The sequence below is a fragment of the Anomalospiza imberbis genome, chromosome 27 (assembly GCF_031753505.1).
Source record: "Anomalospiza imberbis isolate Cuckoo-Finch-1a 21T00152 chromosome 27, ASM3175350v1, whole genome shotgun sequence".
NCBI classification, from domain to species: domain Eukaryota; kingdom Metazoa; phylum Chordata; class Aves; order Passeriformes; family Viduidae; genus Anomalospiza; species Anomalospiza imberbis.
In genome coordinates this window covers 3,854,747-3,875,065 of record NC_089707.1, presented here as the reverse complement: position 1 = coordinate 3,875,065, position 20,319 = coordinate 3,854,747, and the positions used below count along the sequence as shown (strand labels likewise).

General features: G+C 53.0%; 1 protein-coding gene across 1 annotated transcript in view; it reads right to left on the bottom strand.

The window, feature by feature from the left end:
• Positions 1-20,319, bottom strand: part of PTPRS (protein tyrosine phosphatase receptor type S) — a 100,520-nt gene that overhangs the window by 6,448 nt on the left and 73,753 nt on the right. The window contains exons 19-30 of the mRNA XM_068173750.1: positions 20,194-20,287; positions 19,775-19,990; positions 18,041-18,198; positions 17,104-17,115; positions 15,238-15,350; positions 12,905-12,952; positions 9,342-9,439; positions 7,144-7,267; positions 4,003-4,178; positions 3,329-3,448; positions 2,654-2,808; positions 115-400 (exon numbers count right to left, since the gene is read on the bottom strand). Of these exons, the coding sequence (XP_068029851.1) occupies positions 115-400; positions 2,654-2,808; positions 3,329-3,448; positions 4,003-4,178; positions 7,144-7,267; positions 9,342-9,439; positions 12,905-12,952; positions 15,238-15,350; positions 17,104-17,115; positions 18,041-18,198; positions 19,775-19,990; positions 20,194-20,287 (1,600 nt within the window). The remainder of the gene's footprint in view (positions 1-114; positions 401-2,653; positions 2,809-3,328; positions 3,449-4,002; positions 4,179-7,143; positions 7,268-9,341; positions 9,440-12,904; positions 12,953-15,237; positions 15,351-17,103; positions 17,116-18,040; positions 18,199-19,774; positions 19,991-20,193; positions 20,288-20,319) is intronic.

Below are 20,319 nucleotides of genomic sequence, written 5' to 3'. Positions count from 1 at the left end.
CGTAACTCAGCAATGTAAGTACCCCCCACACAGAAGCAGCAAGGTCCCACCAGCCTGATGAAGGCTCTGTGTGACCACCAAACCCTGCCACGCCATCCCAGCGCCCAGCCTTACCTTGAACTCCAGCTCCATGCCCGTGACGTGCTCCCTGGCCTCGATCTGGGCCAGTTTCTGGATGTAGCTGTAGAGGTTCCGAGCCGGGACCTCGGTGTTGCCGCAGGCCACGGCCTCGAGCAAGGCATCGTGGATGAAGCTGTACTGGTCCTCTGTCTGCACCATGTAGTTGCGCTGGGACCTCATGAGGGTGACGTGCCCGTAAATGTCCACGGTCTTCTCGTGCTTGATTCTCTCCAGCATGGCGTCAATCACGATGAAGCAGCCGGTGCGTCCCACGCCCGCGCTGGGGACGAGGGGACAGGGGGGTGATGGACTGTCCTTCCACTGGGCAGGTGTCTACTGCCCCTCCACACTGCTCTGTCCCCGCTCTGCTCTGTCCTGTCCCCCCTTCACACTGCTCTGTCCCCCTCCACACTGCTCTGTCCTGTGTCCCCTCCACACTCCTCTGTCCACCCCCCACCACTCTGTCCCCCCTCCACACTGCTCTGTCACCCCTCCACACTGCTCTGTCCCCTCTCCACACCGCTCTGTCACCCCTCCACACTGCTCTGTCCCCCCTCCACACTGCTCTGTCCCCTCTCCACACTGCTCTGTCCCCTCTCCACACCACTCTGTCCCCCCTCCACACTGCTCTGTCCCCTCTCCACACTCCTCTGTCCCCCTCCACACTGCTCTGTCCCCTCTCCACACTGCTCTGTCCCCTCTCCACACTGCTCTGTCCCCCTCCACACTGCTCTGTCCCCTCTCCACACTGCTCTGTCCCCTCTCCACACTGCTCTGTCCCCCTCCACACTGCTCTGTCCCCTCTCCACACTGCTCTGTCCCCTCTCCACACTGCTCTGTCCCCTCTCCACACTGCTCTGTCCCCCTCCACACTCCTCTGTCCGCCTCCACACTGCTCTGTCCCCCTCCACACTGCTCTGTCCCCTCTCCACACTGCTCTGTCCCCTCTCCACACTGCTCTGTCCCCTCCACACTGCTCTGTCCCCCTCCACACTGCTCTGTTCCCTCTCCACACTGCTCTGTCCCCTCTCCACACTGCTCTGTCCCCCTCCACACTGCTCTGTCCCCTCTCCACACTGCTCTGTCCCCTCTCCACACCGCTCTGTCCCCTCTCCACACTCCTCTGTCCCTCTCCACACTGCTCTGTCCCCCTCCACACTGCTCTGTCCCCTGTCCACACTCCTCTGTCCCCTCCACACCACTCTGTCCCCCCTCCACACTGCTCTGTCCCCTCTCCACACTGCTCTGTCCCCCTCCACACTCCTCTGTCCCCTCCACACCGCTCTGTCCCCCTCCACACCACTCTGTCCCCTCTCCACACTGCTCTGTCCCCCCCCACACCGCTCTGTGGCTCCAACAAGGGGCTGGTAGGATCTGAAGGCTGAAAAAGCCTGTTTGATCTCTCAGATCCCAGCAGCTGCAAAACCGCTGATGTTGTAATGAGTAATGTGCGTCACCTCTCTCCCTCAATGTTTTTGTGCATCAGGTAACATCAGACCTGTGTGTAATGGCATTTGTGCCTCAGCAGGGCTCTGTGCTCTCTTGTGCCACTGCTAATAAAGGGTTTTCTTTACCATTCCAGTGCTGTTCCTTTTTTCCTCGAGCCCTCTTGATCTCTGTTAATTAGACTGCCTAACACCTGAACCAAGCAGGTGACTGCAGCTTTGGCAAGAATTTAGCAGCTGATCTGGGAGCTGGTTGTGAGCTGACAGCTCTTTATTCATTTTCTGAGGTGCACAATAATTGCCATCTGCAAGGGTAGTGATAAGTTGCCCACTCACAAAGACTGTTTAAATGGCATCCTCCAGCAGAGGCAGGATTAGCTTCCCCAGAAGCTTGTACAATTCAGATCTTCCCCCAGTGCCCAGGAACCCGCAGGCTCCTCCACACCCTCCTGAGGAACACAGGGATTTATCTGCATTGAGGCTTCAAGGATTCCTCACTGGGTCGTAAATTGAATTAGGGAATGTTACCTGCCTTCAGCCTGGCATTATCAGGAAGGCTGCAGCACTCAGAAACCCTCTGTCAATCACTGTCAGCTCTGCCTTGGGCAGCTGAGGCAGCTCTGCCTCCCAAACACCTCCAACACCCTCTGAGGTTGCACCTGATCCTCCTCCTTTCTCAGTGTGACCAGAGACAACCCCAACACACAGAACCAGACACTGGTACAGCACCAGGCACTTCCACTGCTTAACAAGATCACCAAATCCCAGAACGGCTTGGTTTCAAAGGGACCCTAAAGCTCTTCCTGTCCCACTCCCTGCCATGGGCAGGGACACCCTCCACTACAGCAGGTTGCTCCAAGCCCTCTCCAGCCTGGCCTGGAGCCCTCAATCCAAGTGATTTGGCACAAATTACATCCCTCATCATCTCAGGAAATGCTGTGGTCAATGGAATCCCCAGGTTTCCTTCTCAGATGCTGCCTGGGAATCCACCTCTGGCTAAGAGCTGTCCCTGTCCCCCAGGTAAATCCACACCCTCCTGAATTTCCTCTCTCACAGGCGGCCCCGTGCCAGGGGAAGGGAAGCTGTACCTGCAGTGCACCACGATGGGCCCAGCGTCCGGGGGGTTGCAGGTTTTGACCCGTCTCAGGAAGGCCAGGAAGGGGGTGGGGTACTCGGGCACGCCGTGGTCTGGCCATGCCGTGAACTGGAACTGCCGCACCTCGCGCTTCTCGCTGGAGCCGTTCTGCAGCACAGGAGCACGGGGGTCAGGGGACACCAGCACCCCAAACCTGCCTGTGCTGCGTGTGCAGCCCTGCATTTATTGCCCCACTGTATACAGGGAAGGGCAGGAGGTGCTTCAGAAGGATTCTGCTTGTTAATAATGTCCGTAATGCTTATTGTTATTTTAATTTTATTAAAGTCGAATCGCAGGGTGGTTTGTGTTGAAGGGGACATTAAAGCTCATCCAGTGCCACCCCTGCCATGCAGAGGGAATGTCAGCAGGGAAATACAGGGCTCTTGGGAGTGGGAATGAAGGTTTGGAACTGCCACGAGCCAAAGTGGTCACATCAAAGATCTTTTAGAATGTTGCAGCCTGAGACCCCTTTTTAACGAGCATGCAGGTGAAAATAGTTCAGGTCATGTGAGCCCTTCCATCCACTGTTCTGAGTTTTTCCCCTAAGAGAAATCCTTGAGTATTCCTGCAGTTCACCAGGAATGTTCCAGCCCATCTCCAGGGAAAACAGGAGCAGGAGCCAGCTCACCTTGTGAAGGGAGAACGTGCGGAGGCAGAACGTGGCCAGTTCAATGGTGTCCAGCAAGGTCACTTGGATCATTCCGTAGGTGTCTGTGCCTCGGCCTGGCCAGTACTGGTCACACTTTATCTGCAAGACAGGAGGGATGGCTCAGTGCTGGGACAAACCCTTCACTGGTGGGGATGCTCATTCCCAAACTGCCTCCCCAAACAGGGGAAGCTGGACCGGTGGCAAAGGCAAGGGGAGCTGCATGAAATGTCTTTGCAGAGCACCAGGACAGGGACAAACCCATCAGAAAAAGCTCCTACTGACTAAGCACAGACTTTGATGCTACATCAATCCCACACACAACAGACTGGAATGATCCTGAAGATTAGCGGGAATGCACTGGGGCTTGTTAAACAAGAGAACTGAATGTGAAACTTGCCACATGATTAACTCCAAGACAGACATGCAGTGGGATCCAGCAGCCTCTTCTCCTGAAGCTGCCAAGGAGGCTGCAGCTTTCCAGGGTGAATGGTTTGTGTTTTTAAAAGCAATGAATCACTGAACTTTCAGGGTGCTGGCAGAGCAGGCAGAAATCCCCCCCTGGCTGCACATCAAAGGGATTTGCTGTTCCCCCGACTCTCCCCTCCAATCCCCCTGGATTATGACTAACCAGTCATCCCTCTCATGCATCTTACCCGTGATTTCTCCTCCAGCTTAGTCATCATGACAATGGTGGCTGAGCGCTGCTCCCACACCATCCTCCAGAAGTCCCCAAAGGTCTCTGGCAGGGGCCCCTGTGTGGCAATGTAGGCGTTCTGCTTCCGGTACCCGTCGATGTAGTTGGCATTGATGTAATCACTGCCCACAATTCCTGTGTCAAATCAGCAAAAATCAGGGAACTGCACGGGACTTCACACAGCTGGAAGCAACGAGGAGATTTTTGCAGGGATGCTGTTAGAGAGAAGCCCCCTGCAGAAACACCAGAGCGTTCCTGGCTTGGTGGGTCAGGATGACCCAGGCTCTTGGCAAGGCTTTCCCAGCACAAGTTCCTGTACTGCAGAGAGACAGTAACTCCGTGCAAAAAGTATTAAAGAAACCAAATATCAGGCCTTGAATCTGTGGTGTTTTTACTCATGTGCTTAACAGAAGCAAAGTCCTGGTGCAGGGCTCCTGCTGCATCAGTGTCCATAAGACAAACCCGAGTCCTTTTCCCAGCCTGCCCCAAGCCCAGGCAGCAAATGCACCTGGTCAATGACTGTGTCTACAGTCTAATCCCAGGCATTGAGCTACAGCTGGACAGAGTAAAGAATAAAGCCAGGCTTGATTTAGCCAATGAAGGCTTTGAAATTACAGGCTTTGACTCGCTGCAAATTGCCCACTGTCATTTTTAAGAGTGGTTTTTTTCCCTACTCGTATGAGTTACAGGCTATTGAGTTCCAGCTGCTCGCCTGGGTCCCTGCTTGAGGGTTTGGGACGAGCAGGAGGCACTGCCAGAGTGAAGAGGTTGATTGGGACATGGCAGGAGAAAGCTGCTCTGAAGTTAAAATGCCCCTGGCAGGCAGCACTGCCCAGGTTCAGCTCCAGAGCCGGCTCCTGGCACGGAGCAGCCGCACTCCGGGCCGGTTTGGCTGCTCCCGAGCACAAACACCTGGCGAGGCTGGCAGGATCTGCAAACCCATGATTAACTCGGTGCAGAGCCCTTCACTCCTGTCTCCAGGGGAGCCAAGGCTGGGGAGCAGCACCAGTGGGGAGTTGGGCTGCAGCAATCGGGGCTGCTGCTGCTGCTTCTGCTGGCAAAGGGCGAGCCCAGAGCAGCCTGCCTGTCCTCAAGGGCACTCGGGAACTTCAGCTGCTGGGAAATGGCTTTTGATTAAATTTCTGGAGGGTTCCCTACCCTTGCTTCCTCCCAGTCTGAAATTTCAGGAGGGAGAGAAGGTGGCTGCCATGGCAGAAGCATGTTCAAGGAGCTTCCAGAATTAATCTCCTCTTCAGGCCCTGGGGTCTGCTCTGTCATTTGAAATGGTGGCCATGAGCTCCTGCAAGGTTTCGCTGTGTGACAGGCCCAGCTTCAGAGAAATCACAGAATTAAAGCCACTGCTTCTTCCTGACCAAGCAGGCAGTGACAGTCTGCATCCTTGACAAATCCAGATTTAAAACAAAGAGAATGCAACAAAACTAATTCCTCCAGCTCCTTTCATCTTCCAGCCTCGAGCATAAAACAGAGCCCGGTAGGAAGGAGCACACCAGCCAAGACACGTCAGAACCTCTCAGATACTTGAAAATTCAACCTTGGCCCATCATCCTTGCACTGTTGGTCCCTCACAGAGCCCTGGGCAGAGCTGGAACTGCTGCCTGCACCCAGCCCCAGATCCAAGACTGTCGCCCTGATTTCTTAGGATTTTCTAAAGCCTTCTGAGTTTACATTCTCGTAGAGAACTTTCTCATGCAACTTTCTGTAAACAACCTATTGTTTTGCATCCTTTCATAGAGGCAGAGAAATTTGATAGACTGGTAGTCTGTCCAGTGTCGTTGGAGAGGTGGCACGTTCACCCTCCAATCCACTGGCACCTTTTGAGAACTATAAATGATTGGAATCAGAAGAAATAAATTAGTCTCTTCATCGTGACCAAAGCTGTGATGCGTCGTTTTTCCTTGTGTCCTCTGGTGACACAAGACCAGCCCAAGTGTCCTTCATTCCCACACTTGTGCTCTTCTCCCCTCCCTTGAATGACAAAGCAACTTTTTAAAGCCTCTGCTTTCCTTGGCTCATACAATATTAATCTCGGAATTAAACCAAGGCAGAACACAGTCAGCTTCACAAGGAGAAACATTTAAAGTCCTCTAATAGCAGACCAGAGCAATCCAGATTTGTGCAGTTTTTTGGCAAATCACCGTGCTCTGATGCTGCCTCAGCTCTCCCCCTTCCCTGTGCCCCTCGGAGCTACCGTGGCACAGGGAGATTATTTTAGCAATTCCCTGGTCTCAAAGGCTTTGGAATTAACCTCTCCATTCACCAGGCAGTTACCAGGACATCCCACATCCTCTCTGCTCTGATGATCAGCTCTTGGCAACGCAAGACTGGCCTTGAACGCTTTATCCACCCAGCACAGCCACATCCCGAGCCCATGAAACTCCAACATTATCTCAGCAGCAGCAACCCAAGCAGGTGCCCTGTTCAACTCCATCTCAAGCCCCTCTTATCCTGGCGTGCACTGGAGCAGCTCTGTCAAGAGCCACAAGTTGTGAAATTTAATGTAAATTTTCAGCCTGAACCATCGCTCACATAAGCAGCTCAGGAAACAGTTTATGACCCGCCAGGCTCGCACTAAACCCTTCTTATCCCGAGCCTTTTAGGGGCCAGGGCTGCAGCAGGGGCTGCATATCAAGTGATCTTTGTGCCTGTACAACTCAGCAGCCAGATCTCTGCTGCTGCTGCCTCTCACATTTGTACAAAATCAGCCCTGGGCTTGCTTCCCACTCCTCCCTGAGCAGCCCCGCTCTGCGTTCCCGGCTGCCCTGTTCTGCTCCCTCTAAAGCACTATGTGGTCTGAATTCTTCCTGTTAGTCAGAGATGTATCAAAAAGGCATCTCCAAGCAAAGGGAAGGCAGTTTCTTGATAAACCAGCCCTTGATATGAGGAATTGCACCTCCAGAGGAATATGTCAGTCACCAGAATTTAACAAATGCCTGGTTTACGGAGGTATCTCCTGCTTGCCAAACTCCCAGGGAGACGTTTAGAGAAGAATACAACTAGAGATGAGAGAAGAGCGTGTGCAGTGTGTTCCCTGCAGGAACTCCATCCCAGCACTGCCTGGAGGAGTGGGGGTGCTCCCTACCTTCGATGGGCAGCAGGATGACCCGGGAGTGGTCGTAGGCGATGACATTCGCATAGCGGTTCTTGGGCTTGTTCACTTCCAGGTTGGAGTGCTCCCAGGTGAACTGCTGGCCAGGGTCGATGGACTGGAGGGATTGGGAAAGGAAACAGGAGAGTCAATGAGGAGAAAAGCAGCAAATGCAGTTCTGAGCACTGGTTCCACGAGCAGGTCTCGCTGAGCAGCGCAGCGATCACAGTTTGCAAGAACACAGCTTTGCTGTGGGAAAGCCCCAGCCCCATGGAACAGCTGATGTCCCATCTCCCTTGGCCCCAAGTGGAATACCCTATCTTAGGGTCATTCCCCCTCTGGACACAGCACCAAAGGTTTCCCAGTGCAATAGGGAGGAAGCCCCACAGGAACCTGGCAGGGACAAGAGTGCATCCCCCAGCACAAAACAGGGGTAAGGACCCTGGCCCTAGGACACTCAATCAACATGGATTTTTCCTAGAAGGGCTGAAGGAATAAACAATGAAATGCACTGGAGAGAAAAAATCCCCTCTGCCCGTCCTAGTGATTTATGCCAGGTTTGGTGGTCGGGTTTTTTTTCCCTCTCTAAAGTCCAGCTGTCCCAGATATGGAAATTAGGTTAATTACGTTTACCTCTAAATCCTCAGCCAGAGAATTAAATAAAACAAGGGCTTAATTCCTTCATCATTTTGCAGAGCCCTTGGGGTTTGCCTCAATTGGAGGCTTGGCAGGAATGTGCTGAGCTGTGTTTGCTGCTGCTTGCTCTGCCTCTGACTGCCACCCTTTAGGGACAGGGTCCCAGATCCCAGATCCACCCCTCTGAGCCAGCCCTTGCCCAGCCCTGCTGCCCTCCCTGCCCGTGCCCACCCCAGAGCTCCCGGGGCACAGCTGGTACAAAACCATCCACAGAACAGCTGGGAGCTCCAGCACTCTGGCTGCGGAGAATTCCTAACTAATGGGTATTTATACTATTGTAATGTGTCTGTTTGCTCTCCATCCCTCTAATCATGCCTCGCCTTCACTTCATTAGCGATGTTTGTTCAGCTCTGGCTCTCCCTCTGGAGGAGGTTGGGCTGGCTCAGAGCCAGGGCACTCGGGATGTGGCATTATGCAGATCAGCCTCTGGAATCTGGATGGAGCACAGAACGAGCTGCTGCTGCTCCCTCGACCCAGCGTGGGAGGACAGACCCAAGCAGAGCAAAATGTGCCTTTTCCAAGGTGTGACCCCTGCTCAGGGTGCCTGGTGATACCCAGGAGTCAGGGCAGGGAGAAAGCATCCCTTTGTTTGGAAGACATCCCCTCACTCCCTGCCTGCAAACAGACACAGGCAGTCTAGACTCGCTATTAGGCTAAAAATGTCAGGGAATTTGATGTCTTTCAACAACAAAACCAAGAGTGGAGAGAGGCTTTTTACAAGGGCATGGAATGATAGGACAAGGGGCTTTAAACTGACAGAGGTTTTAGGTTGGATATAAGGAAGAAATTCCTGCCTGTGAGGGTGGGCAGGCCCTGGCACAGGGTGCCCAGAGCAGCTGTGGCTGCCCCTGGATCCCTGGCAGTGCCCAAGGCCAGGCTGGATGGGGCTTGGGGCACCCTGGGCCTGTGGAAGGTCTCTGAGGATGGCAGGGTGGCACTGGATGGGCTTTAAGGTGCTTCCAACCCAGACCAGTCTGGGACTGGGTAACAAACACTACCAGGATAGGGAAAATGTGCACAAACCCCTCAGACATGACAAGGAAGCACAAATCACCCTGTTTTCCCATCTTTAGCTCCATGGCTGCTGATGGCATCTGCTGTGGAGCACTCCCTGCTCATCTCACCCAAGCTCAGCTGTAAAAACTGGGTGTCACAGCCTTGGTCTCCTCTGTGTCCAGCAGCAAGTCATGGGTACCCCAAGGTCAGGTTCCATCCCATCCAGCAGTCACCTTCCAGGACTGCACCCCTTCTCTGAGGGAGCTCAGCCTCTGCTGACCCAACAGGAGCAGCTCATGGACCAACCTCTTTCTTTTTATGAACTAGAATTGAACCCAGCAAAGCTCTCAGCAAGTACTTAATTTCCAATACATAAATAGCTTTTAAATTGCAGCTAACCAGGTCTTTAAAATGAAGCTGTTCATTTGGATGAAGTCCTGTCTGAATTCTCTAATTCCTGGCTCTGCAAACCCATGCACAGCACTCACTCTTGCTCATACCTCATACTCTTGGGATAATTTCAGGTTATCATTAGCTTTGAGATGCTCTGTGTGTTCAGCCAGCTCGGAAACGGGGATGGGTGGGTGGCTGAGCATACCTAAAAGACAAGACAGCAGGAAAAGGATTGCATTTAATAATAACTAAAATTCACAACCGTTGCGCATTTTATAAGAAAGAAGGAACAAGAAAAGAAAATAAATTACAATGTAAGATCTGCAATGAAAGTAGGGAGGTTAGAAGAGAAGAATTCAGGGCTCGAAATTGTGTCCTTGGAAGTAAAAAATAAAAATCAAGGAAAAAAAAAATAACAGTAAAATGAGAGTGTTCCCGTGATGGCCCCATTTTCAATGTGGAGATCAGAGCAAAACAAAAAGGAAAATCCGAAGAGCAGATGCGTGTTAGCGATTCCAAAGTGGACTTGGAATGAGCAAACGCTGCCAGAGGAACCTACGCAGCAAATGGCACAGCACCCGCCAGGATCAGGAACCAGCTCCAACAGAAAGGGAGGCAAGGGCAGGATCCAGCCAACCATGGAGATGTGGGCAGGAGATGGGAATATGCAGATGGGGGGAAGCAGGGGAGGCTTTTCAGGAACTGGACTTGATGATCTTTAAGGTCTTTTCCGACCTCAGGGATTCTCTGGGTTGTTTTTTGCACAACGTTGCCTCTGGAAGTTCTCGGTCTGCTCATGGACACTGAGCTCTGACCTCCACCACTCCCAGAGCGCAGCCAGGCCTGGAAGCACCCAACAGGCTCCTCTTCCCACTCCTGGCTGGTGGGTGATGTTCCTTCTGCAGCACAGCCCTCCCTCCCACCGCCGTGGGCCGGGCCGTACCGGCCCCATCCAGGCTCTGCTGGGAACGTTGGCACCTTTTGGGACAGGCAGGAGATCCTCCTCAGGCAGGGGGATTGTGGCTGATGCCCCTGAGCTGGTTCAGCTGCTGCCCCTGCAATCCCCCCCAGCATTTTGGTGTGCTGGTGTTGAGGCAGCCAGAGCTGCCAGGGAACTCACTGGAGCCATACTGGGACATCCCACGGGGTCGGACTGGTCCGACTGGGGCACATCTCAGCCACCACCGGGGTGAGCAGCCGTGGCTGACTCAGTTCTCAGCCTGGGATTTGCACATCCTGCTCTGAAAGGGGCAGCTGGAGCTCTGGGAAGAGCAGGGGCCCTTCCCTGCCCACAGTCCCTCAAAGGCTACGCTGCAAACCCAGGAGGAAAAGCGCTCCGTGCTTTGCTCATCTGCATCGGATTATGTTTTTCCAAAGGCTTCCCATGCTGTCTGCCAGCCTCTCCAGAGGCTTGGAGAGCAGCATTCTGAGAAGCCCTGGGCAGTGCCCCCGATGAGAAGGACAGGAGTGGAGAAGAGATGGAAGCCAGGGAGAATTTCGAGCCCCGTGGGTGTTTGGTGGGTGACAAAGCAGCGGTGTGGCAGCAGCATGGTCAGATACTCTGAAAACTCAGCACAGAGATGGCAAAGCAAGCATGACATCCTCAGTTTTACAGTGATTTGGGAGAGGTGCTGCTTCCCCCAGGCCTGGGCATGGGATGAGTCTGCCAACCCTGGACAGGTTTCTCCTAAGCTCACCACACATCTATTTTCAGCACAAGGAAATATGGCTGAAAATAGATGAAGAGGGGAAATATAGCAAAAAAAGCTCACAAAAATAACCCTGAAGTATCCTGGGGGCTGTGCTGGCTCCATTCCAGCCTGCTGGGATCAGGGCAGGAAACCTCTCTTGGTTTATGGAGGAAAAACTTCCATTTAGTCTCTTGTGGTCCTGTCCCATCACACCTGGAGGAGGGTTATTTCTCCACCTGGATGGAGGGGGGCTGCCATCCACCCCAGCACCAGAAGCAGACTGGGGTGTTGGGAGGAGCTGGTCCTCTCTCAGTGTGGGATGGGGAGGCCACCCTGGCTGAGATGTTCCAGATCAGACCAAACCAGTTTAACACCACCAACACTTGATGGACATGTAGGTTAAAAGGAGAAAATAAACAATCTGAAACCCTAGTGATACCAAGTAAGAAAAACCCCAGATCCTCCTTGGCTCAAAAGTCATGGAGCAACATGAGCAACAACCTCTGAGCCAGTGGGCTGCATGGGAAAAGCCCACTGTGACAATCTGGAATGAGGACTCACCTTGCCCTTGAAGGCATTTCACAAGTTTCCTTCATAACAGCTCCAGGAAAAACCCAGAGTGTGACCAGCAGCTGTGCCCTTTGCTGGGGGTCACCCTGCTTCCCCTCCAACCCTCCCTGCACAGAGCCTGGCTGGGAGCACATGGCAACTCGCCTTGTTCTGCTGCTGTTAAGGACAGGAACTCCTCATGGGATCATTTTCTAGGGCTCTTTGGAATAAAAGAACCTCTGCAGCAATAAACAGTCCCCTGGTCAAAATGCCAAGTGCATGGGGTTTCCAATAGGATCCAGGAGTTTGCTGTGAGACGAGGCAGAAGTGGCACTGCCCCGGCTCAGCTGCTCCTCTCTCCTTTAATTCAGGAACTCATTTGGGCTATGAAGGGCTGAGTTCAGCCAGGAAAATACCCACAACCCCTCTGTTACACTGAGGGGGTTGAGGGGACAATTGTGACATATTCCATACCAAAGAGACCAATATCTGGATTAAACTATTCAGGGAAATTTCCCAGCCCTTGCATCTCTGAGCACAGGCAGCATCTGTGACTCTTCATGTTTGTCAGCTGAAACCTCACATCCTTCCCTGCCCAGTATTAAAAAAAAAAAAAAAAAAATCCAAGCCCATACCACCCAGCAAGGCTGGGATCTTGGCTCCTAATGGGATGAAATCTTTTCGAGCCAGTCTCATCTAACATTTCAATCACTTGAATCTCTCTAATCTTATCACAAAAGACTTGATTCTCTGTGCACCAGCCAAGTCGCCAGAAACGTCACCCTAACATCTGCTCCGTGGGCCAGAGCCCACTTATCCTGCAAAATCACTGGGGCTGGAGGCACTCCTGTGAAATCTGGGGTGGCCCCTGGTCTTTGTGCTCCCGGAACAGCTGGGTGCCAAGGAGCAGGCACCTGCCACAGCTGGGAAATGGCCTTTTCCCCATCTGAATGAAAAGGTGCCTGTGTGGCTCTTTCAGAGGGGGTCAGCAGCTGCAGCTCCAGTTTCTCTTTCCCTGCATCACAAACACCAAAGCACAACCCACCAGTGACACCAGTGCACGAGAACAGGGGACACTGAGGACACTGAGCGATGGAACATCTTCCACAGGGGGGAAAGGCAGCCCTGGATCCTCCTGGGACAGCGAGGGGTGGACGGGAACCCAGCTGCTCCCCGGGCTCTGAGCTGCCCCCGTGTCCTCCACAGGGCTCTAACGGGAAACTGTAAAACTGGAAGCACAGTTCAGACACACAGATGGCACAGAAAAGGGATGAGATGGGCAAACACCGCAGGAACACGGAGAATTCGGCAGAAAATCAAAAAATAGTAACAGGAACGGAACAAGAATTGGAAAGGAAAGTGATAGAAGAGGAAAATAATAATGGGGGGAAAAATGAAACCAACAGGAACAAAAACACACAGGAACTAACTTTCCAAGTCAAACTCAGGGTCACTGAGAGGGCTGCTCAGACCAGAATCTGCAGAAAACAGTAAAAAATAAATAAATAAAAGATACACTTTTGTAAAAATTTCATGCTAATAAAAAAAACAAAAAACAACATAAATCTAAAGAGGAAAAGAAAGGTATTTTTGGTGCTGATTAGGACAGGATATCTAAGATGTGCTGTGCTTTCCCCTCTCTGAGCTGCACATTCCCATTCCCATGTCCCTCCTCTGTTTCACTGCTGGGGACACGATGGAGATTCTACTTGGGGTCACCTGTCTGGAGAGGAGCCTACAGGTCCCTTCTGAACCACAATATATTGAATTTAAATGCCTTTAACTCAGAGAGCACCTGTGGACTCTTCCCCTGCAAACGGCACCACAACCTCTCCATCACCACCAACACACTCCAAGCCCATTTTTCCATCCGTTTCCATTTTCACCCAATGTTTCCAAACTTCTGTGGGAGGCAGGTGATCAGCTCCCCCAAATACTTTAAAACCTTTTAGTGCTTAACAAATGATAGAGCAGAGTAACACCAGGTAGGTCAACTCCGGCCAGATAGATTTGGTAAAGAAAGCATCTGCTAAAGCCAGACTGGACACAGGCAGTGTCTTTTGGGATCTGCAGAGCCTTAATGCAGGTCTTGATGTCTCAGCTCCCCTTTCCAAACCTCCCAGAGCCAGAATTCAGAGGTACAGCATGATCAAAGCAGTGGGGTCAACAGAAGACTGACTCCACTGATCCCATTACCTGATGGAAGCACCCTCAGCTGACTCTGCTGTCCTGTGGGACACACAGAAAATCCCACTCAGGGAAACCCATGAACCAGCACATCCAGCTGCTTCTTGGCACCACGACCAAGCTGGAAGGCCACAACCTTTTATTTTTATCTCAGCACAGTCTTTTCATCTGAGGGAGTGCAGCTCCTTCTCCTGGGTCTCCCACCTCCCTCCACCTGGAGCACGCACAGAATGCTTCCAAAGGAAGCACCCAGACAAGGGCAAACTGCTGCTGAGCTGCAGCTGGGAGCACTCAAAAGATCTCCCACACCTTCAGACTCTCCTGCAAGAGCAGCACTAAGATTTAGGGACCTACCTGTGCTGTCCCTGGAGGAAACCTGCTGCCATCCCTCAGCTGAGCATTGTTCCTAAGCCTGGGCTGATCCCAACAGGTGCTTCCTACCTCATTTTGATAAGAGCCCCTCAGCTCAGCCCTGCCTTTGTGATTCCCCTGCTCTCTGTCCCTACTCCCAGCCCCACCCTAAGGAAACTTGACAGTGCTAAGGACAGGACTGGGATGGGAAGGGGAAACAGGAGCTACAGAAACATTACTAACGAGCACAAACAGCAAAAAAAAAAAAAAAAACCAAACCAAACAAACTGAAAACAACAGCCAGCCCCCAAAAAGCACAATAAATTCCCTTCCAAATCCTCAAGCACCAGGAACTTGGAGGCAGAGGTGTGGACAGGCACTGGGTCAGCATGGCCACGTGCCCATCTGTGTGAGGACGTGCCAGGTGTGTCGGTGGTGCTGCAGAGGTGCCATGCAGGCAGCTGGGACATGCATGGACACGGGGACAGGAGGGAGGTGTGTGCAGGAGGGAGGTGCACAGAGCCTCTGCCCAGCTGCTGGCCCAGCCCTGGCAGTGCCCAAGGCCAGGCTGGACAAAGCTTAGAGCAACCTGGGGTAGTGGAAGGTGCCCTGCCCATGGCAGGGGGTGGAACTGAGTGGGCTTTAAGGTGCTCCCAACCCAAACCAGTCTGGGATTCCATCACAGCATCTGCACCAAGCGAGGAGACGCTGCCTCACCTGCACCAAGCAACCAGCTCCTTTCCCCTTGCACAGCCCACGGGGCAGGCCTGGCTCCCAGCAGGAGTGGTTTGGCACCAGAAAGCACCAGTTCCAGGTGTGGCTGGAGCACTGGGTGCTGGGCAGCCTGCCACACTCCATCTCCCCACCCAGGAGCTCCTAGCTGGGGCACAGGGCAGCACTGGTGCTCTGGCACGTCTGGCACAGCCATGGCACTTACAGCTCAGCCCAAAATGCACCAATTTCTCTGGAAATCCAGGACAACCCTTCTTCTGCCTCGCCAGCACTGGGCACAGCCTGTGCAAGGTCCTTGAGGATGCCAGCAAAGGCTTCTTTCAGCATCCCCACTTAGCACAGATAAGGCTGGGGCTCCTTGGCTGTGCCCAAGGGCAGCACTGGGTCTCCAGGCAGAGCCTCAGCAGCTGCAGGCAGGCAGGGAGGGCTCAGGGAAGGGGCAGGTGCCCCTTCCTGCCTTCCCAGCGGGACAGGCTGGTCAGCAGCCGGTTACCTGGGGTCTGGAAGTTGATTCGCCTCATTTCCACGGGGTCCTTGGGGTGGTGGGGGGCAATCTCAGCATTGTTCAGGAGGCACTTGGTCCGTGGCTCTGAGTCTTTCCGTTTGCTTCACAACAAAGCCAAAAACCAACAAAAGAGACCAGAAAGAAAAAGCAGCTTAGCTTTTGGGCCTTGTGGGCTCAGCAACTTCTCAGCTACTCATGTTCAGGCACGAGCAAAGCTCCCACAGAAAATCAAGGGTGTGAGTACATAGAATGCATCAGAAAAGGGATGAGGTTTGGAAGGCTTGCCAGTGCTATGTTTTAGGGGTTGACAATGGCCTGGGAGCCCCTCAGCAGCTTTCAGGTAAGTCTGGAAGTTCCCCCCTTCGCCCAGCAGCAGCACAGACTGGCAGCCAGGAGCAGCTGAGGTGCTGTGAACTCATACCTCACCCTCCCTGCTCACAGCAGCCTCCACTGAACTCTGCAGAGCAAAAAATGTTCTAACTCTGGCCAAGCCATTTCCAGCCTGAGAGAACCAGAGCCAGCAGAATCGTTTGGAAAAGTACAGAATCTCCTGCCCGTGACCTTGCATGTCGAGCTCTGATATTGCTGTTGGCTTGTTCAGGAGCTCTCAGAGCAGCCCTGCTGCAGACTGAGAAGTCAGAGCAGCAGTTTTCAATCTTTTTTGAACTGCAGAACCCTAAAAATCTGGGTTCAACAAACAGTGTAGACACATCCTCTCCCAGCACAGCTGTGCCTGCTGAGATCCACCTCTCCTTGCCAGGTGCCAGAGCCCTCTCCAACCCGCCAGCTGAGCTGCACATGGAAGTGCTTCCTAATATATTTTCCTCCAAATGGGTTAGGTTAGCTCAGGCAGCTGAAAAAGTCTTTGCTGACCTGGCTCATTCTCCTTGAAGAGAATTTAGAAGCAAAGCCCAGTGCTGACCTAAAGATGTGATAACTTCTTGCAGAGAAACCGTGATGAGCTGCTGGGAGCTGAACTTCTCCAGAGAGCAGAGAACGTGGCCCCCACCCCGAGGCTTGGAAAGGTGGTCCCAGCCCTTCCAGCGAGGGGCTGTGGAGTCCTCACCTCTCCTGCTCAGGGTGCACAGAAGCCTCCAATAAATTGCCTGCAGCAGCAATGGCAATCACTTAGGCAGAGAGGAGGTTATTCAGGACATTTTTAGCTGTCTCTTGATGTCATTAATAGCCAGAAAAAGTGGTCTGAGCCCTGCCAGCACGGCATGGGGCAGCATTTTGGAATGACACCACTTTGCAGTTTGGGAGCGGTTTATTTTTGCCGCAGTTCTGAAGCTGCTGTTAACAGTTCATGGACTGAACCCATCAGTTACGTCCAGTGAAAGCTCTTCCAGTCTTGGAAATGGCTGGGGAAAAGTCTCATTTCTGCAGTCATAAACAGACTCTGTCAGAAGCCCTTGGCTGAGGGGCAGGAGCAGCTTCTGCCATGGGACAAGGAAGCTCAGCTGGTGAGAATCCTGCTTGCAGCGTGCCATGGCTCAGGGACAGCCCGTGTGGAGCAGCCAGACATGCAGAAACCCACTTTCACCTCTGACTGCCACACAAATGAGAGCTTCTCTGCTCCATTAACCCAGCACTTTATGAGCCATTTACTGTCACTGCTGCTCAACCTGAGAAAGGGCCGTTTTATTTAGGAATGGACAAACAGGAGAAAACTGGGCTTGCTTTGCTTTTTCTGCCCCAATTCAAACATAGTCCCAGCTAGTCTGACACGGGGCTTCTGGGACGACAGATCTAGAGGTGGGAACTGCACCAACAAAGCCCCAGCACCACACAGCAAACACTGCTTAACACACAGCAAGCAAGAACCTGAATAAACGGCAAATCTGGTGCTCTTACCTGTCTGGTTTGCTGTCCAGGAAAGCAGCAAGTGGAGAGAAGACAAGACAAATGTTCAGGTTAGAAAGGACTTGCAGAGGGAAGGAGAAGAATTTGCTCAGCTCTAACCCTGGCAGCAGAGGTGGGACCAGCAAAGATCACCCAGGCAGAGGGACACCAACCAGGACCCTGAGCCCCTGCCCCAGAGCAGCCTCACATGCTGGGATGCAGAGGCCACACTCCTGTGCATAAGGGAACACACCTGTGCAGGTCAAAGGTGGAGCAGGGTTTGGAGAGCTCCCCCCACCCTGGGAATGAGCTGTCCCAGCTAAGGACATCTCTGCTGGCCATTGCCACCTTTATTTACTTTGCTCAGCCCCTGCTTCCCCTCCTGTCCCCCTCCCTTGCCCTGTGTGTGTGCTCAGGGGACCCTCAGCTCTCATCCACACACCACGGGCTGCTCAGAAAGCCAAGGGAGAGGGAGACACAGCCAGGGGATTTCCCTTCTCTCTCCTGAAGGCTCACACCCTGCTCCTGTCTCCCAGCTCCAGCAGAAAACCAGTCTGAGAGCAGTGGAGGTCTCTGCTGCCCCACAGCTCAGGGGTGCCTCCCCTGCATCCCCCCACTGCCCACAGGCACAGGGAGCAGGGAAAGGGGCTGAGGCTGTGAGCAGCAAGGCTGACTCCTGACACACTCACTGCCCAAGGGAGTGTCTGTGGGACAAGCACAGCTTTCCTGGGAGTGCCATGGGGCAGAATCTGCAGCAGCAAATCCCTGCAACCCCCTGCTGAACCCTCCTGTGCTGGGCAGACTCTCCCATCCCAGCCTTTGTGCCTCAGGGCTCTGCTCTCCAGTGCCCAAGGAAGGATTTCCCCTCAGCTGAGCAGGACAGAAATCCTCTTTAGGGCCCTGGGGACACTCAGAACCATCTCAGGAGTGGGCAGGGAGCAGCTCTTACTTTTTGTAGAGCAGGATGGCGATGACGATGCAGATGATGAAGACCACGGCCAGGACGGGCCCGATGACCCAGATGAGCCCCTCCTCACCATCAATGATGGGCTGGGGGTCAGGGTTGTCCAGCTGGATGGGGTCAGAGAAGGGACTGGCAGCATAGGTCTGGAAGACAGGGAACAGGGTGGAACACAGCTCAGAGATGGGATGGGGGCTGAAGAGTGGGCAAGAGCACGATATCCCACAGGAGGAACTGCTGGAGAGGATGTGAGCTCTCTGCAGCACAACCCAAATGGTGACAGGAAAAATGCCCTCTTCAGCCTAGAGAAAATGCCCTGCTCCTGGGCATCCACATGAGGGGCATCTTCCACTTCCAACGCTCCAGTGAGACAGAGCACGGAAAGATCACACTCATGTGAAGCTGTAGCCTGCCCTGTGTCTGTCTCACCCCTTCTCATGCTTTTAGAGATCCAGCTGCTTCTGTTCCACCACTGCCACAAACACTTAAACACTTTTTCCAAGCTCTCACGTAACCATCTGGATTTTGACAGTCAGAGGGGATTACAGAGCAAGAGGGAAGGGATTAAAACAAAAATTAATGCTTGGTCTGGTGACTGGAAAAAAACAAACCTGACAAATAAATGCAAAGTAGTAAAACACTGTGTGTGTCCTCTGCTGCCTCTGCACTGAGCTGGGTTCTAGAGGAGCATCAGAGGCACATTCAAACCCTTCAGAGTTCTGACTAAGGATGAATTCTCACCCTACACAGGAACTCAGAAACTGAACAGCACAGAGAACTGGCATGGCCTGGTTTGGGAGAGCAGCCAGGGACAGGACAAGAACAGGGTCCTTGAACTCCATCAGCTCTGAGCAGGCTGGAATGCTGCTCCACACTCAGGAGCTGATCCTGACGCTGGATCCAGGCAACAGGGAGTGAGTCTGCAGCACCTTGTTCTAAAGCAGAAATTACCTCAAGCTGCAGTAATCCGATTGAGAAACCCATTCAGCAGCGTGTCAGCCTAATCCTTTAATATCAAATACACAAGTAAATATTTATTGGGGAAAAAAAACTCTGAAAACCCTTAATTTCCAATAGCTCCCTGCTACAATTCCATAGGGGGATTTAAAACCAACAAAGTATTAGGCTGTTTCCCATTGTGTGTGAGGGAGGAGGCAGGTAAATATTAAAATAGTTGTTTTCATAAAGCCAAATACAGCCCCGGTGAAAACAGCAGAGATGCTGAATTGGTAGAGAGAACTTGTAGTTTTCCATAAGAAAATGCTCCCATCTGTGCTTGGAGAGGAACTTAGCAATGCCCAGAGTGTGACATGCTCTTGGAGCAGGATGTCTGGGGTCATTGCTCTGAGGAGTTAAAGAACAGCCTTTAAAGGAAATTACTGTTCAGAAAGGGGTCTGACCCAGGGCTCTCTGAACTCTTGTGCTGTCCTGAGAGGACAGTTCAGTGTTCCTCCCCATTCTGGACTCCAGTCTGGAGCCACAAGTGTACAAGGTCTGTCCACAAAGACTGGGACAATCACAGCTCCTCTTGTCCTTGCTTCTTGGAAGAGACAAATACAGGCACAAGCACAAGCAGTTCATCAAGTACAAGAGCCACATCCAAAAGCTCCACAGCTGGAAAGAAAAACCCCTCAAGGATGCCAGGAGGGCAGCAGGGCTGTGGCAGCTCCCTGGTCCACGCCCAGGGAGCAGAGAGGGCCGGGGGAAGCAGGCAGCACTTACAGCCTCGGGTTCCTGCAGCACAGCCAGGATGAAGAGCACATATTTCTGCCCTGGCTCCAGGGCTCTGTTCTCGAAGTTGTCGTAGTGTTTCATGTCCCCCAGGATGAAGTGGGAGGGCAGGGAGCGGAAGCGGGCAGCGATGTAGGGCTTGGGGAAGTCCAGCTGCCGGGAATGCCGCAGGCTCCGGCGCCGCAGCCTGGCGATGTCCTGGATGAGCTGCAGGAAGCAGAGGAACACCCTGAGACCCTGGGAAAGGAGCAGCAAGGAAAGCCAAGCCAGCCCTCCCAGACTGGCCGCTCCTTGGCTGCCCTGAACGAGGAGCACAGGTACCCCAAATCCCCCTCCCAGCCCTCAGGTCCCCATCCCATTCCAGCTGTTCTCTCTCCCCCTGAGCTGAGTCCAGTTTCACCTACACTCACCTCCTCCAGGTCCATCTCCTCAGGGCTGCCCAGGGGGTTGAGGAACTGTCCTCCCCGGGACTTCCTCAGAGGCACCACCACAATGTAGAAAGCTCTAAATGTTGGGAATGATAAGAAGAAACAGAA